Here is a 19,416-nt window from a genome sequence, read left to right on the forward strand (position 1 = left end):
TTTTCCAAGTGTTAGTAAAACTCCGGATTTTTATATGAAATCTCCTAGCTTTTAAATGTTAGCAGTACAGTTCAAACTATTTTCTGTCAACAGTAAAGGTCAAACAAAACACCTCTGAGAGCCAGATTTGGCTTGCAGGTACCAAGTTTGGATATTCTACTCTAGAACCCAAGCAGGGCCCTCGCAGACTAACATTTATTCAAAAAGTAGGAGGTTAGAGATGAGTACAAATCTTAAATTATTCAGAAAGATATATGAAAATATATACTTTGGGGAACTTTTAAACAAAGATTGGAAAAGACTGTCTTCTCTTTCCCAGGCTCAAATGAAATAGCAGGTGCTTTACAAGGCAGTTTGTGCAACATTCACGACTCTAAGAGACAAAGAGCAGCCAAAGACTATTCCAAAAGTCTCCCTAATTTCTGTGCAGAATAACATTAAGGAATATTCAGGTATCACCCACAGTCATTTTTCAGCTCTTTGTGCTGAGGCCTATCATTCTAAACAAGAGTTTGTTTTCTAACCAACACGAGATCATCTTATCCATACAGTTGCAACATACATGTTTATTTAACAAGATATTATGGACATCTTTCCATCATTTTAATGTCGGCACACTATTTGACTGGATAGGTGGTTCATAATTTAACCAATTCCTTACTGTGAATACTTCAGGTTGTTTCCAGTTTTTCACTATGACAAAGTGCGATCTCAGACGTACCGTGGACAGACTTCACTGTGTTGTATTTATTCTATGGTGCATGACTTAATCTGAGAGGAGAGGCAGTGCAGCTGAAATAGTTAAATTCACAGAGTCTGGCTTTAACAGGTATGAGTCCAAACCCTGACTTGGAATCACATCCTGGAACCAGTTTCTGGCGGGGATCCTAGGCAGGCCACTTAACATCTCAGCCTCCGTTTCTACACATAAAATGGAGACCAGAACATGGGGCTTTTACGTTGGGATTATCAGATAAAGCACACAAACACTTAGGAGAAAGCCCAGCAGATAGTAAGTCCTCCACAAACTCCAGCTCTAGAGGGTCTCCACAAAACCTAATCAAATTATAAAAATATAATCAACCCACTTTTTAGTAGACTTTTTCTAATATATTTGATTGTCATTAATATTTCTTAGACATTTTACCTCAAATGTTACATTTCTAGTAGCTCAATCAATTAATTTAAATAAACATCTATTATTCCTAATTTAAAATAAAAACATTGAACAAGATAATTCCAATATAATTTTTCTTCTAAATAGAAATATTTCGATTAAGAAACTTGTAGGAGCTGCAAGCTGTTTATAGTCACCGCTTCATTTATATATGTGCTTGTCACGGAGTCATAATTAATTGAAACATCTTTGAAACTTTATTGAAATGTCTTTTTTCTGATTTATTTGGCCGTATTCACTTACATCCACTCTTCGTGGCCACCCTGTCTCTCTTGCAATGATGGCAGCCTTTCATGTGCTGCAGGGCAGTCCATGATGTTTGCATTTCCCATAGACACACAGATTTCCTTTTTCTCTTTTGCACTTACCAATAAAATTCTCAAGTAAATGAAGACCTTGTTGTTTTGTCAGAAGTGGCTCTGATGACCATTTGGCTCCCATATCCCTTAACTGACTCAGTGAGAAAAAATGTGATTTTTGACGCTAGAATGATTTCCTTTCAAGTGTAATAATAAACTACATAATGCCAAGCCTAAAAGAAGCACCGGCAAGAGAAAGTTCAGGGTTGGCCAGTTTAATCCTTAGCACTTCTTAAGCACATCTGAGTCGAAGAAAACTTTGTAGACAGATAGAAAATAACACATATAGACTCAACATTTATACACGTAATGTAATAGATCTACATTACTGATCAGTCATCTTCTAAGTGCCCAGGTCACGGATATGACCCCCAAGTCATGGAAAAGATCATTGTTAGGCACACAAATGATAGAGTCAGAGGATTCTGCCACGTACTAACCATGTGACCTTGAGAGGGTTACTAAACTGCTCTCAGCCTCACCTCTCTCATCTATACAATGGGGGGAAATATAAGAAACCACCTCCACAGAGGTCTTCAGAGAAGTAAGATGATAATTATAAAAAGTGCTAAGCCTGGCACATAGAAATCACTCAGTAAATACTAGTTATAAATATCCTTAAAGTATGAAATCTCCAATCGCCACATCAGTCCGATCTCTTCCCTGTTTTCCCTAACTTTTCCCGTGGCCTCTTCCCCACATCTGCCCCTCTTGTCCCCACATGCTCCACGCCCCTCCACTGTTCTGCTTACAGCATCTCTCAAGCATCTGGAAACATGAAAGGAGATTGCTATACCAGGATTCCCACGGTATAATACAAAATTTATGTTTCCTTCAGGCAGTCTATTTTTTTTTTTTTCAAGATTTTATTTTTTTCCTTTTTCTCCCCAAAGCCCCTCTGGTACATAGTTGTATATTCTTCGTTGTGGGTCCTTCTAGTTGTGGTATGTGGGACGCTGCCTCAGCGTGGTTTGATGAGCAGTGCCATGTCCACGCCCAGGATTCGAAACAACGAAACACTGGGCCGCCAGCAGCGGAGCACGCAAACTTAACCACTCGGCTACGGGGCCAGCCCCCAGGCAGTCTCTTTTAAAAGAAATGACAATCTATGACATTTCATTGCCACTATTTTTATTAATATGATAATAGTCTGTCTTTCTCCCCCAAGGTTTCTTAGCTCTCACTTTATCCACTTCACATCTTATAAATCCTTATCACTATTTATTTCCCTAAACCCAAACCTTCTTCTAAGTCCTTCCCTGCCTCTATACGTTCATTATGGAAAAGGTCAGCAAGGAAATTATAAAAAGCCCTAAGAATTTAATGACTGTAATTTACTTTTAATTTTTGACCTGTTACAACCTTCCTCCTGAATATTGGCAAGCATTTTGCTACTTCTGTTACAAGCCCATTTCCATGAAATATGATTACAATCTCAAAAAGAAGTCTTAGAGGATTACTAAATTAACATTCTTTACTAATTTCCCAGAAAAGTCACAAAGTTTCAAGTCAAGGAATAATTGTTCTAACTGCCCACATTAAACACTAATCTAGTATCTATAATCTGGCTGAAATCTTTTTCCTGGTTAGAGTTCCAAGAGGTTAAAAAACTATGACTGTCTCTGGCAAGAGGTTGTTTGGGATCTTTATCGACTGGCTGGTTTCCTAAACATATGGCTCCAAAGTGTTACAAAGACGAAAAAATGTTTTCCTCCAGCAGCTGAGCCAAAATAACTGAAAAACAAGCAGGGAAGCAGTATGTTAATTTAAAAGATGGTGGTATTAGAAGAGCTGTGATTTCAAAATACAAATCCCACACATTCATTCTGTGGGAAAATTGGTGCACGAATCTCTCACGGTTAGAAGACTGGAGAGAGAGAGAGCACCAAGGCTTAGCTCAACACAGGGGCCTAGAGCCTGGGGATGCCAGCTCACGGCAGGGAGGACAGCCCCGAGCCACCCCGTCTTTTGGCTTCACTGTTGCTTCTGCCATTTAGCTGTGGTTCGGCAAAGGACAGACTGGTCGAGTTGACATCAGTGATCTTAAATCTTCAGAGAGAGCAGTAATTTATCCATTGTAGTTTCTTGTAAGATTGATTTCATTGCAACATCTGAGCCCCTGTATTGATAAATAACCACACAAGGGCAAAACATAGCTGCAGTAACAAAAGGGGCTTATTGTAACCCTGTTTGGCCATCTCCACAGTCTTCTCTTGAAGGCTCCAGTCTGAGACAGTCATTCGGAGGTTTCGCAGGGGACTGCTTCCAATGTCAGTATTTTCCCTCCACTCTGATAATGAACTTCAACTCTCTTTATATTTATACCAAAACATAGGCTCTGGGGTCTACAGGATTACCGTTGGTGATTTTATACAGCAAAACCAAGCAGCTCCATTCATTCATTCATTTATTCCACTAAAATTTACTGAATCTCTATTATGTTCCAGGCATGATACTAATAATAACTGAGATAACCAGAGCTCCCTATCACCCCAAATTAAACATTGCCCCTGGGGAGCTTCCCAGCTGCTGAGAGAAAAAACCTTGAATTAAATACTTAAACAATTGAATACGAAGCTGCAATGAGAGGTACCTGGTGCTATGAGGAAGGCCCCTCTGAGGAAATGATGCTCAAATGGGATCTAAGGGCTTAACATGAGTGAACTTGGTAAGAAGAGACCAGAGTCTTCCAGGAAAAGGAACAGTGTGTTGAAAAGCTCATGGAAAGAGAGAGCACACCATTTATTAGGAGCTGGTAAGAAGAGACCAGAGTCTTCCTGGAAAAGGAACAGTGTGTTAAAAAGCTCTGTGGAAAGAGAGCACATCATTTATCAGGAGCTGAAAGTAGGTCAGTAAGGCAAAGTGTAAAGGGTGAGAGGGAACATTGTGGAAACTGATGCTGGAGCCGCAGGCAGGCACCAGACCAGGCAGAGCCATGAGGGCCCTAAAGGGTTTATCTTATCCTGAAATCAATGGGAAACTAATCCATGGCATTAAGCAAAGTGACGGCATAATCTGATTTGCATTTTAAAACAATAACTCAAACTGCAATGTAGCAGTGGCCTGAAGCGGAGGCCAGATTAGATACAAGATGGCCAATAAGAGACTATTGCAGAATTCTAGGCAAGAAGTCATTGTCATCTGGAATAGATGGTAGTGGCAACGGTGGAAAATAATGAACAGACAGGAGAAAGAGAAAGAAATTATCTTCACAAACATCAAAATGTCCTTCAGCCCTACTCAATACGATTTCTTAAGAATAATTTGTTTTAAAAGTGAATAAGAATAGCATAGCAAACAAAAACAAAATAGCAGCTACATGCCCAGCACCAATATTGTGGCCCAACTTTAAAATCATATGATCTTGTCATCTCAAGGCTAGGATGAAGTTCTGAGCACCAACACGCCACCCTACACAACACGCTTTGTCGTTAACATCCAGACTCTTTCCTTTGTCCAGTGCTGTTGCTTGCAAGAGACTGATTCTGGGTCATTCTAGCACCTGCTTCCAAAAGAATTAGGCTGCTGCCATGAGGTTGCAAAGGCTTTGGAAGAATAGCCATCCATTCTATAGATTTCAGCACATGTTCATTTTCCACCTGCCATGCTTTGTGCCAGGCCCTGTCTAGGTGCTGCCCTCAAGGGGCTCAGAGTCTGGTGAGCAGAAAGCATATGAACAAATCACTGTTATCCAACAGTACAGCAACAGAGATATATACAAATGTGAAGGGGAAACAGAACAGAGTTTTAATCAACATGGCAGGGCAGCACAGATTTGGGAGAGGGAACTGGAAAGGTTTCACGGACACGAAAAGCTTTAGCTGGATCTTGAAAGGTAAACAAGAATTCATCAGACAAGGAAAGGAAAAACATTCTGGAGAGGGGAACAGCATGTGCAAACGTGAAGAGGAAAAGAAAAAGCATAACTTGTTTTTGGAAATGCAAGTCACTTGGGTAATTACAGAGTATAAAGTAATGATGAGCAGGGGAAGAAGGTAGATGGCAATTAATAAGCTTACATTATCTTTTATTCTCCGAGAGTTCAGATCTTGAATGCCATGTGCCACCCTATGAAGTTTGAACTTCATCCTATAAGTGGTAATCAGGAAGGATTAACTTGTCCAAGACTGACCCTCTGCAGTCCAGAAAAGGAAGTGGCTCCCATTAACGTTCCATGGAAACCAGCAGTGCTCTAGTGCTGAAGACCCACAATCCTGGCCAGTAGCAAGGCTGGGATCTCAGTTCTCCCATCACGCCCTGGAAGAGGCTAGCTCTTGCCCAACTATGAACTGATGGATAAACCCTTTTCTGGCAAGTTATGTCACTCACCTGCATCGGCAAAGCTTGTCCTCTAGCTGCCAATCATGGCTAGAGGGGGCTCTCCATTCCCACAGACATGGAGCTGGTAAACCAGGCCAAACCCAAGGCTTTGCCATATCTCAGTACACAGCCTTTGAATCACACCAGGGGAGGGGTTAGTGCCTGCTGATTACACAACTAAAAAGCCCAGTCCAATTTCAGGATCCCTTTCCTGGAGTCTAGAACATCTAGCATTTCATTATTTCTGATCATAAAAAGGCAACAGAGTATCCACTAGCTGCTACTTGTCCTTCTCCATGAGTTTCTCCGCGAACCCTGCTCAGCAGGCTCTGTGAGTGTGCTGTTTGGCCACCTGCTCTTGTTTGCATGGCAGGCAGTGAGGAGTGACTTAGGAGACGTTACATAAACAGATTTGCATTTTATACTGAAACACAGGCAGCAGGGTAGAGGACGTTCCAGGGAGGCAAGTTCACAATAGGCAAACTTTTTAGAAAGTTCTGGAATTAGTCCATATAATAGATGATAAACCTTGAACTAACACAGTGGCAAAGAGGTAAAAAAGGGGACGGATTCAAGAGATATTGACAAAATAAAATTGGATTTGCAGAGTAGTTAGTATGGAGGATAGACTCAAACATGAGACCCAGGTGTCCAGCTCAAGTGACTGAGTAGGTCATGGTATCATTACCTGTGACAGGGAATAGAGAAAAGAAGCAGATGGGGAGGGAGGGAGTTTAATTTTGAACATGTGACCAAGGAGGAACCTGTGGGACAGTGAAGACACTACCCAGTGGGAGAGGGGACTGGGTCTGTTTTTACTCACCACTATTTCCCCAGGAACTAGCATAGTCCCTTACACACAGGAGTAGTTACTCAATAAATATTTGGAGAATGAATGAGTGAACATGTATTTTATGTAAAATCATTAAAACTTTAAGAAAGCATAGTTTTGCTGGCAGCAAGGCATATTCATCCAGGTGACAAGTCCAACAAACGTGAAAGGGTATTTCTGATGCATCAAAGCCTTATTTAAAAAAAAATTTTTTTTGAGGACGACTGGCCCTGAGCTAACATCTTCTGCCTATCCTCCTTTTTTTGCTGAGGAAGACTGGCCATGAGCTAGCATCCATGCCCATCTTCCTCTACTTTATATGTGGGATGCCTGCCACAGCATGGCTTGACAAGCGGTGCATAGGTCTACACCTGGGATCCGAACTGGCGAACCCTGGGCTGCCAAAGTGGAATGTGCGCACTTAACCGCTGTGCCACCGGGCCGGCCTCTATTTTAAATTAATTTTGATGCTGATTTTATTTTGTAGATTCTCGATTTGAACTAAACTTGATGGATGATATAGAAGCACTATATTTTTTCTTGCGTCCATAAATATCACTGGCCTTCAAGTGTGAGGAAGTCCTCCAACAATCCCCATCTCAGACATCTGGAATCACCTGCAAACTAGTTACTTCTGTTCTTAATGACCTTGTGTGTTACAGTCAGTCTATGTCGGACCACAACAAGAAAAAACACTTAGGAAGTTTGTATAGTACGGTTCCAGAAAGCACAATACTTGTGAACATGGTATGATCTGAATAATATATTAGACCCAAAATGTATACAAAATCAGAGTAGACTGAACCCTAGGAAGAGAAAAATTTAAGCAAAATAATCAGATTATGTATATTTTATAAGGCGCTGTTAACCAGTGCTTTATTAGTAGCAGACCACCTCGGGTAAAGAGATTATTGAATGAATTTAATTTGCAATTGCCTTTTTCTCTTTTTTTCTCAGCAAAGAGTTAAAACTCTGAGTCTGGGTAGATAAGTAAAACAAAATTAAGAAAAATCCCATTATAATAGTCTTCAGAGTATAAAACATTGGTTATCCTCAAAAAGCACTTCTGTCTCCATTACAGTCAGCAGGCCTCGACCCTCGCCCCATCTAACCTAAACTGCACCACCACACTTATCCTCACCAACATATCAGCACCTTTCTGACAGGCTGCTAACATATTGTCTTAATAAACAATTTGCCCAGATTCTCTCCTTCACTTAGCTTCTGCTCCCTCCGTACTGTCAGCCACCACAGAGCTAGACATAGGAGAGGGAAGGAATCTAATGTTTTTGTCTAAAAAATTATGCTGTATCAGGCCTAATTCTAAGCCTCTATATACAACCTGAACCCACATCTGGGGCCACTGCAGATTCAGCCTGAGCCCTGGGGACTGTGGGTTAATGTGGCTTTGGGATAATGATTTGGGGAGTGGTCACCCAAAGCTGTGGGAATCACCGTTAGGTTATATTGAGTTCTTATGACCCTAGCTTTGAGGTGCGGCTTTGGTAACTTGGTTTCTGTCTTATTTTCAAAACATAGCCCCAGGCTGCCCTTCCAGATTCCTGGTGCTCAGCTCGTACCCAGTTCCAGAACTTCAGTCTTCAGTCTTACTCTCAAAAACAGTCCCTAATTTTGACCCTAATGCTGGGGACCACCACCTTGTCTCCTTGAGTCCCTGCCTTGATAAAATGATCGGTACCCAAGCCTCTAGAAGGGCGAGACCTGCCTTCTTCTGGCCAGTACCTCCCTGGAGGCTGCCAGTTGCCAAAACCACTGGCCCAGTGTCTGGGAACTTCAAGTCAATTGCTACTGAATCTGAATCTCTGGGAAGAGCTCCACCCTCCTACATTCCTCACATCTGAGTTCTGCACACTATTGGTACATCATGTTACCTTCTGGTTACTGCCAACAGGTACCTCTGGTGAGAATCTAAATATCACATTCTGGCTACTGGCTGGACTTTCTTTTAGCCTCCACAGCTAAGTTCACTCTCCTGTCCCATCTCCAGCCACCTCCTTCCCCATCCTGTTAGGCAAGTCTAGCCAGAAGTTCTGACCCTATAGATAACAGGCTATGACTAGTTGGGGCATGAAGGATGACAAGAAAATTGTGCTATTTCCCATGTGATCTAAAGATTACAGGTCAATTAGCAGAAAGAGAGTGAACTGATTTGAACAGATACAAACACTAAGAAAAGTTCTATGTACTTATTTGTATCTTTTTATTCCAAATTAATTAATTATGACCAAATTAATTAAGGCAGAGAAAATTCAGTGTTGATATAATGTCTCTCTACAAGTCCATCGAATGTTATCTTTATGCATTTAAGAGATCTCTAGGAAAGAAGTACAAATGAGCATATCAATAGCAGAAATGAAACAGAGGCCCCTGGTATACCTATAAATACTCAAAACTGAATCAAAATAGGATGGAAATTCCTTTCTACACCTGGACCTTGGCCAGGAAGAAGGACCAAGAAGAAAAAAAACCAATTAAAGAAAAAAAAAGATATATCAGCTTTTTCTGCAGGAGAACACTCTGTCACGTTACCAAACCTAAGAAGAAAATGTTACATGGAACCTTAACATCTCCTGAAAAAACTGACCACATCAGACCTACTGGATGAGATTTGACTCGGTGGAAATTGGTGCCATGCATCCTTTTCAACTGTTCCCAAGAAGCTGCAAGTCTGACTCATAATCAGTCTTTGTACTAAATTCTACACGCTGTCAAATGTTTTAGAGAGGTCTACATCACAGCCCGATAGAACATTCCTTACATTTAATTTTCATTTTGCTCTCCACCATGAACAAAATGTGAATTTTCACTAGAGAGAGGTTTTAATTTGCAATTATTTCTAAGTTTGAAAGACAAGCCGTCTTAGTTTACCTTCAGCTACTCTGTGGAGGAAGTCCATTGCACTCTCTCACTTCTAATTATTTCTTTCCTTTCCTACGAAGATAACAGATACTTGGAAGTCCTGTGATGATCCACTCTCCTCATCTTCTCAGTTACAGAGCAATTTGAGGAATAGTGGATATGAATCCATCGTTCAGATACACAATCTTAATTCCCTAGAAATTAATTTATCTCACATTGCACTTTCAGTTCATCATAATTATTATCCAATTACAAGGATACAAATGTACAATTGGCAGAGTCTGCAGCATTCTCCATTACTGCTTTATATTTCCCTAAATCCCAGACTCAACAGATTTATCTCTTCTTACCACTCATTGGCTTGCAAAATTGATTTGACCCCTTTTCTAGTGCTTTTTTTTTCCCAAATGAAAAATCCAGAACCTGGATTTCTCTATTACAGATGTGATATTGTGATTTAGAAGAAATACATATATTTGGTCATTCAGTGGACCAAAATATATTTTTCATATAGATTTGGTATTAATCCACAGTTCTTGGCTCACAGCTCCCCAAATCTTTGGATTTCCTGAGCGATAAGAGCAATGGGAACATCTTTTGTCATAATATTTGGTCTCTTGACCTAATGAAGGTGACTTCTGGAAAGCATGTAAGGATGGGGCTGGTTGCCAGGGGAACTCACCGTGAATAGAGGGTTGGAACTTTGGGGAAGGGTGAGGGGCTAGAGGTCGAATCAAACAGCAGTGGCCAATGAGTTAATCAATCATACCTATATAATGAAGCCTCCATAAAAACCCAAAAAGGACGGGGTTCAGAGAGTTTCCAGGTTGGGGAATCAGAATGCTTCCACAGGACACCGTGTGAGGCCCTAAATTCCTCAAGAACAGAAGTACATTTGTTTGGAGCCTCACCCTATGCATCTCCTCACCTGGCTGTTGATTGGTATCCTTTAACATCCTTTGTAACAAATCGGTAATCTACCTTGGCTTGAGATTGGCATCTAAAGTGGAGGGCGGTCTTGTGGGACTGAGCCCTTTACTATGGAATCTGACACTATCTCTGGATAGAGAGTGTCAGAATTGAGTTGAATTGTAAGACATGCAGCTGGTGTCCAAAAATTGCTTGGTGGCGTGAGGAAGCTTACACACACACACACACACACACACACTGGAATTGGGTCCAGGAATCCATTTAACAGAAATCAAAATAATGTAACTGATCTTATTTCTCCTTTCAATGCAGGCTACTAGGGAGCTCAAAGTCGAAGAGAAACTACAATACTGAACAGGAAACCAGCTTCAAAGAGAAACCATAGTATTGTAGAGGCTCCTACAGCCTCTGTATCTACACTTCTCAAATGGCTGTAAAAGAAATTTCTCCACTCCTTCTAAGAGTATTCATATAAGGGAAGGGAGAAACCTTAAAATGGTTTCAAGGTGACTAAGTAATAAAAATGAACAACTAATCCACTAGAACTCACGTCTTTTTAAGCAAACAAGTAAACAAAAAAACCAACAAGATAATAAACAATAAAACTTTTGAAATCAGATAGGCCAGGTTTCACATCCCAGCCCTTCCACTCACCAGCTCTGGAACCTTAAACAAATTATTTACCCTTCTCAGTCTCAGTTTCATCCATGAAATGAAGGCAGTAATAACAACCACACAGAGTTGCTGTAAGGATAGAGTAAGACGACCTGTGGGGAAACTGAGGCAGGTAGTACCAGTCAGCACATATAGCGCATTTGCCTAGAGCTGAAATACTGGAATTCCCAGCCTCTCTTGCAGCTAGACATGCCCATGGAATTCAGTCCTGACCACTGACACATCAGCAGGAGTCTGTCCATATTAACTCTTCTGTTTTCTGCTTCTTCCTACTGGGATTCTGGATCAAAACTGGAAGCTTCCTTGCCCATCAGCTAAAGCTGTTCAAACAGGAAGACAGGAGCCCAGGAGCTTGATGGTACCGTGTAGCCATCATCCAGCCCTGAACAACTCACCTCCTAATTCCCTATTGTTTGAGACAAACAAGCATTTATTTGGTTAAGCTCCTGTGTCAGGTTTCTGTATAAAGCAGGCAAATGAAGCCTGACAACATGACGCTAACACAGGCTTGGCAAAGATCTATGTCCACCAAACATTAGTCCCCTTAGTTTCCTTCCAGTCAAAAAGGCATGTGTATGGGAAAATGATTACAATAATACCCGTAAGTTAGAAAAAGAAGCTACAAATGCTTGTAGCTACCAAAATTAAAAAATAAATTAAAAAAATAGCTACCGAATGCTAGAGATTATATGGTACGATGCAAATTTCATTAGCAGAAACAAAAGTTCCTGTGAGACTCAGGGATATCCAAGCACATTACTGTGAAGAAAAAAAAATGAGTATTTTTATTTTAACAAAGCCATTTTGACAAAACTAGTTCAAAATATCCTCCTGGATTTCCCATGGGCCCAGGGCACTGTGGCTCCAGGCTGAGTGGAACACATCAGGGAGCTTATAGTAATCAGGGGAGCTGAAAATGAGTATCTGTCTGGGGTTCATTAATAATGTTTTGTGGTTCTTTATATATGGCCTTGGGTGGATATTCTGAGGTAAAATGACTCACCTTGTTTGCGATTGATGTCACATTACTATTCACACAATTTAAGAGAATGGTGAGCTGACCATGTTTTTATTACACCAAAAGGAAATATTTTTCAGATTATATCAGCACAGTTGTGGTTTCTAACATTCCTGCTACTCCCCTGCTCCAAGGAAATTTATGCTTTCTCTGAGCACAAATATGTTTTAGGCCAAAATAGTATTTACTGGGTAATATCTACAAATGTGGGCCCATGCGGGCTTAAAAGGGATGGTCCTGGGGCTGGCCCGGTGGAGCAGCGGTTAAGTTCGCACGTTCCGCTTCTCGGCGGCCCGGGGTTCGCTGGTTCGGATCCCGGGTGCGGACATGGCACCGCTTGGCACGCCACACTGTGGCAGGCGTCCCACATATAAAGTAGAGGAAGATGGGCATGGATGTTAGCTCAGGGCCAGGCTTCCTCAGCAAAAAGAGGAGGACTGGCAGTAGTTAGCTGAGGGCTAATCTTCCTCAAAAAAAACCAAACAAACAAAAAAAACCAAAAAAACAAACAGAACAAAACAACAAAAAAAGGGATGGTCCTTGGCAAAGCAACAAGGTGTTGATCCCAACCGAGGAGATGGAGGTGTTCTCAAAGTGGGAAGGAATACTTACCCTCACACTGTCCCCTCCAAACACACGCACCTGTGCATGCACACACACACACACACACACGCACACACACAGACACACTGCATACTCTAGAAAACCTATGTGAGGGTTAAAATTTGGCCCTTCATGCCTAATAATATTCAACAAATATTTCAGCAAAATATCTTTATAGAGCCATTTGGAAACAGCTGCATCAAAATGACCTGCTTGGTCCCTAGTTGAAGCAAGGGCACCACAATGGTGCAGCACAGGTGGGACATAGACAGGGAGCCCTCGGCAACATGAACAGCCGGAAATGAACATCTATACAGAGTGGGAAACACTGCCCCAGGCACAAAAATGAAAAACTGTTCTTGTTCCTCAAAAGCTCACAAGACGGCATTGAGATCAGCAGACAAAAACTTTTAGAAAACTGTAATACGTAGATATGTACAGTCATTCGTCGCTTCATAACAATGGGGATACAGTCTGAGAAATGCGTTGCTAGGTGATTTCAACACTGTGCAAACATCATAGAGTGTACTTACACAAACTCAGACGGCAGAGCCTACTACACACCTAGGCTATATGGTACTGACATTACGGGTCCACCATCATAAATGTGGTCCATTGTTGACTGAAACATCATGCAGCACATGACTATAGTTAAGTAGATAACTATATATGAGGCAGAATTGAACAAATTTGATAATGAAGCTATGGGAAGTCATGGAAGGTCCAAATAAGAAGTGACTGTAATTAAGGAGACTCAATGTGGCATCTCAAAGTACACAGATCTCAACAGGACTCTCCTGGACCCTCCAGCCCCGATTCAGGACCTGCTAACTTTCCACGACACACAGAGAATCTTATCCTGCATCTTGACAACAACAGCAAAAAAAAAAACCAGTGGATAAAACTCGGCAAAGGAATAATAACAATAATAACGATGGCTATTCTATATTGAGCATTTAGGGGAAAAGTTTAACATGTAATTAAAATAAACATTAAATATATCATTAAAACTGTGATATAAAATTATACATCTGAGTTAGAGAATGGGTGATTTGGCATTATTTTGCTGAAACTCAGGCAAAGGAGGAATGCTTTGCTCAGCTGACAACACTGAGCCTAGCCCACCCACCTGCATTTCTGCCTAATCAGCACACACAACTTTCTTCCCACAGGGAACATGAACGAAGCATATCAATTAACCAGCAACTTGGCTTCCTGATAGCAAACTAGAAATATTCCACTAAGAAATAAGAACGCTGTCAGGGATGGGGATATACACCATCCTTTTGGTTGATGCAAACCGATTTTTCAGGATTTCTATAAATTCATTCATCCTTTAAGACTCTCAGAAGAAATATACACATGTAACTTTTTTGAAAAAATGTACTTGACTTGGTTCAGCCCTTTGTAATGACTATGTACAGACACAATGATGTAATGACTTCTGCTTCCTAAGAAAAAAGCATTTTTCCTTTATTATTCAGGGCCAGTTCCTCGGTCTCACACCTGGCACAAAGAGGCACAGAATTCATGTGAACACATTTTAAAAAGGAAATGTTTCCTGCTGTCCTACTGTTGCAACTGACAGATAAGATGGGAGGCTGGTTTGTATTTCTTTAATCAGTTCTTTTCTTCAAATCTATCTTCCAGCACAAAGTTAGAAGTCAGTTAGTACGACTGAAAGCCCTCATCTCTAGAAAGCCTATTTTGGATTTCTTTTCAAATTTTTCTGTTTGATGAGCTGTTAAATGAATTTGCTTCCTTATATCTTCTTCGTTTCATAGCGAGTTGATATCAGTTTTTGTACAAAGAGGAGACTGCGGATTGGCTTACTCAACCTGTACTCCAACCTTTTTCTAGCTTCCTGCTGAAGCTTGATCATTTTAAAAACTGCCTCTCTTGGATCTCTTTGCAACTCGAGTTCCAGATGTAAATTAATCTTACCCATTAGAAGCACTTGAGAGAGGCTTGGAAGCAGGAGGCGAGTTGGAACCCATCTTCCTGGCCGTGTTTCTGTTGGAGGCAGTTGTGGCCATGCTAATGGCAATGGCAGCTGGGGCTCTCTAATCCCTAAACCACAGTTATGGCAGGAGGTTCTTGAACTAAGTAATTCCAGAAGCCACCTCTTGACTCCCACTTCTCTACTCTTCTAATGATTTTGTGAAGTGTTTGATTCCTGATATGAACTTTCTTTCTGCTAAAAATACCTAGGAAGATTTCTGTTCCTTGCCTTAAATGCTGACTAATGGAATTATACTCTTCATTCCTCGGTCTGAAGATGCAAGATATGAACTAGGACAACGTTAACATGAAACATTTACATAATGCTTTGTGGTTTACAAAGTGCGTGGACATGCAGTATATAAATTGATCCTGACCACACCTCTGAGGTGGTAGGACAGGTACTGCTCTCTCCCTTGTACAGATGAGAAAGTTGAGTCTCAGAAGAGTTAGGTGACTTAGCGAGGCATTTAGCTAATAAGAGATGGAGATGAAATTCAATCCCACATTTTATGACTCAGTCATTTCCTTTGACATTAGGAAGCCTCCCAGGGATAAATGAAGAAGAGAAAGGACATGGATGCTGGCAATGAATTAAACCTTCTATTTTCTATTTTAAAACACAAACTTAAAAACCTTATCATTAAACTCCAAAACCATTAAACTGGACTAAAATACCTAAGGATGAACTAGCAAATATGGGCTCTTTCATGGAGAGTGTGACTTTGGATCTGGTAGGGCCGATACCTCAACTTTATAGGATCCCTCATTTGAAGGCTCTTTGCTACTAATACCGATACTTGAAAGCTTCAGTCCTGTTTTCCAACTCTGTCTATAAACTCTCTCTCTGCACAACCATCTGGCCAAACCAAGAGTGGCTTGAAGACTTGGGGAAGCCATGATTCATTTCTCAATTTCTCCCTAACGGCAATTTCATCTAAGATCCACTCCCCTCTCCAACTAGGGCTCCACACAAATAAAGATTCCCTTTTGCCCCCACTTGCTGCATAGCTATATTTTAGTAAAACATTTGATTTCTATGCTCAGGAAACCACGAAGGAAAAGATTAAGTAAGCAAAGCTTGATTCAGACCACTTCAAAGGTGGCCAAATTCTTTCTCTCCATATCCACCCACTCCCCCACTTCATAGCAGTAGTCTAACCACAGGGTTAAGATTCAAGAGCTCTAAGAAGCAAACTTCTGACCATATGGTCGCCACTCCCGGAGAGCAACATCAGGCCTAAGAAAACATTCCAGTTTTGCAAATCTTCAAGATCATTCCACAGCCAACCTCAAAACACTAGAATTCCACAACTCCCTGACCTTGCTTTCTTCTCTGCTTGCCTCCTAAAGTCTCAGACATAGGACTCAAATCAGAAGGGCTAGGAAAATTGTTACTCTGTAATGTCCTACTTCTGCCCTTCCATCAAAATGTGATGGATTTCTTCACAAAAAATGACAGCTATAAAGAAAAACATTTATAGTTAAGAAGAGAAGAAAGAAGATGAAAAGAGGGAGATCTGATGAGTTAGGCCAACTCAATTATCACCTTCCTATGATATTAAGACACAGGAGAAACTATATTGAAAGGCAACAAACTCTATACTAACCTGGGGGAAGAGAGAATAAGTTGAATTGTCAATGGTGAATGAGTATAAAAACTCCCCATCATACCACATGCTCTTCCCCATGGGGGAATTCATTTTAGTCATAGCAAAGAGATGGGCGGGGTCACAGCAGTCCTCCATCTGTTTCCTAGGAGAGAAAATAGAGAGAGAAAGAACAGCAGGTTAAGTGAGCAGCAGTCTCATTCACTTGTCATTCCCACAGAGATGTGCAGCCTTACCTCAGTGCCAGCTCACAAAAGCATCTGTGTCTCCACGGTGATTAGACTACTATTAATTCACTCTTCCAGCCATCAGCATGCATGACTGGAATATTTCATAATAAAAAAAAGTTTAAGAAAATACATCAGTTCTCAGATGCAACTGACATATGTCCAAAGGCAAAAACAATCATTATAATTGCAGATGGATTGATTGATTTCAACATCCAGGTCCAGAAAAGACTTGGATGGCTAACTTGGGAGACTCTTGAGCTGCTCAGCTGCAGCAGAAAGGCATCTTTATGGTGATTTCACAATCAGCTGGGGACGTCCAGTGACGGGGGACTTGACGTGAGCTGTGTGGAGCAGGGAGTGCACAGAGTGGCCCCAAAGAGGGTGCACTGCTCCAAACTGGGGACGAGATTAAAGAACAATCCCTGGAAACTCTTAAACAGAAACAGAATGAGAGAAGTGATGTGATTTCAGACACTGGCGAAGCAACCTGCCTTCTAACTGGTCAATCCCGTGGGCCTTCTCAGTTCTCATTTTGTCTGACCTCTGAGTAGTATTTGACACAGTTGAACACTGTGACCTTTGTGAAAGTCTCCTCACTCCCTTAGTGTCTGAAACACCAGGGTCTCCTGGGTCACCTCACCCTTTTGGGCTGGCTCACAGGCTGCTCCTCTGCTTGCCCCTCAAATGGAAGCCCTGTTACATTTCTACGGGCCAGTTTTTATATTCTCCTCTAATTAAAAACCTGTCAGAAACCAAGCATTTACTCACTGAACTTTCAGAAGTAAAAGATCTTATTCCTCAGTCCCACCTCTAGAAAGACCAACAAAACTGTTGATGTAAACCACTTCTGAATAGTGCCTCCGCACAGACCTGCTTGCTCAGACATCTTAGCCATCCACAGTACAGAAGCTTAGAGCTGAAAGGGGCCAGTAATGTGGAGGATGTGGGTTCAAATCCAGGCTTTGCCACTTACTGACTCCATAACTGGGGAATGTTCCTGGGATTCAGAACTGGCCTCAGAGAACTGTCAAAGTGAGAACTTACTGAGAACCTACAAGTGGAGCACCTGGGAAAAGTTCAATACATGTCATTGTCATCACACAGCCCCAAGCTTACTGTAGAGATGAATAACCCAGTCAGTGTCTGGGACGGGCCTCCTCAGCCTGAGACCATGGCGCTCTTCCCACCCTACGGTGCTTTCCCTGGTGCTCTTTGGTTGGCATCCCCTTCACAAAGGTTTCAGTACAAAGGACAGGGAAGAGGGGCTCGGGCAGCAAGCCTTCATCTTATCACAGTTGCCAGAATTTGCGTCACTTCTTGCACCCACATCATCCTTCCATTTCTCACCAGCTGTGCCTCTTTTCAGTCTTCCTCCATCTTCATTAACTCTTAGCAGCGAACAGAGGTAGAAAAGTTTTATAGTGAACTGCCTACACTTTGTCTAAAGAGCATCCCAGGCACTTTATATAGTCATCATAAAACAGAACTGGACATGGCTTAAGACTATCTTTAAAAATGAGGAGAATTATCACAGGCATGACTCTAAACTTTGGGGGGTGAATAAACTAAACTTTTGAGCCCTACGACATGGCTGGTGACATCTTACCACTTGTAGCCCTTCCAGTAACTCTAAGAGATAATTAAGGGAATTATTATTATTATGACTCCCAGTTCACATCTGAGGAAGTGGGATTAGAGCCATTACAGGACTTGCTCAGGTCACAGGAGTCTGAGTCTGGGCTTTTTCTTCTCTGCATGCTGCCTGCCCAGAACCATTTCACTTCACCTTAACTTTCTCTTTCCTGAAGGAACGCTTTGTAAACACCAGCCAAGCACCTGCAATGTACCAAGTGCTTTCACAGATATTTTTCCACTTAATTCTCACAGGGAGTGACCTTGGAGCTAGAAAGCTTTAAGATTCTTTTTTCGGTAACTTATCTTGGGTCACATAACTAGTGAAGTGGTGGGACGTGGCTTTGCTCCCAGGCCTTTTATCTTCTGTCTGGTACTTACTTCCAACCGGATCATTTCACTCACCTCCAAATCAAGCTAAACTTGCCATTCAGTACAAAATGCTACTGGAAATTCAGGAGAAAAATCTGTTACAGCCACATAATAACACCTCATTTTGTCTAGTACCTGGCAGCTTACATAACATGTTAACATCGGTTTCCTCTTCTCATCCTCAAAAAAACTAAGAAGAATATAGAGCTGATTATATTATCCTAAACTTACAGACAATGAAGCGCTCAGGCCAAGAGCAAGTTCATTAGGTTAAAAAATGTTTGCTTAATTATTGATAAGACGTGTGTTAGATGGACTCAAATTCACATCTCTTCCTACAGCATCCCCCTGTTCACGGCAATCATACCTTTAATGGGAAAACCAAATACTTAACAAAAAATGGAAACTGTCACATGTATACAAATATTTTTAAAAATACAAGAGTTATGGCGAATTCATGATCACCATATCGCCATTTGCAATATGGGAGTGGTTTTCCTATCTTAATCTTTCCAACTTTTTCCTCCATCCAGAATGCCTCCCCATCTTCCTTCTGCCACACCCATCTCTGGAGGGTGGTCTAAAAGGACCACAACATGAAAGTGTGCACATTCCCTGTGCTGAGTGGGACCCCACACTAGCTCACCAGCTATGCTGGCTAGAGCAGCAGCACCAAAAGGAGTTGATGGAATAGTAGTCAGAGCAGTCTAGAAGTAGTCATCATGATTTTGACTGAGTTCTTACCTAACACTGTGCTGGGTTCCTGAGATATAAAAT

At 41.4% G+C, this 19,416-nt stretch overlaps 1 protein-coding gene across 1 annotated transcript in view; it reads right to left on the bottom strand.

The window, feature by feature from the left end:
- ST8SIA1 (ST8 alpha-N-acetyl-neuraminide alpha-2,8-sialyltransferase 1) overlaps positions 1-19,416 on the bottom strand; it is a 158,812-nt gene that overhangs the window by 83,937 nt on the left and 55,459 nt on the right. The window contains exon 2 of the mRNA XM_070270042.1: positions 16,406-16,550. Within this exon, the coding sequence (XP_070126143.1) occupies positions 16,406-16,550 (145 nt within the window). The remainder of the gene's footprint in view (positions 1-16,405; positions 16,551-19,416) is intronic.

Source organism: Equus caballus, chromosome 6 (genome assembly GCF_041296265.1).
Source record: "Equus caballus isolate H_3958 breed thoroughbred chromosome 6, TB-T2T, whole genome shotgun sequence".
Taxonomy (NCBI): Eukaryota; Metazoa; Chordata; class Mammalia; order Perissodactyla; family Equidae; genus Equus; species Equus caballus.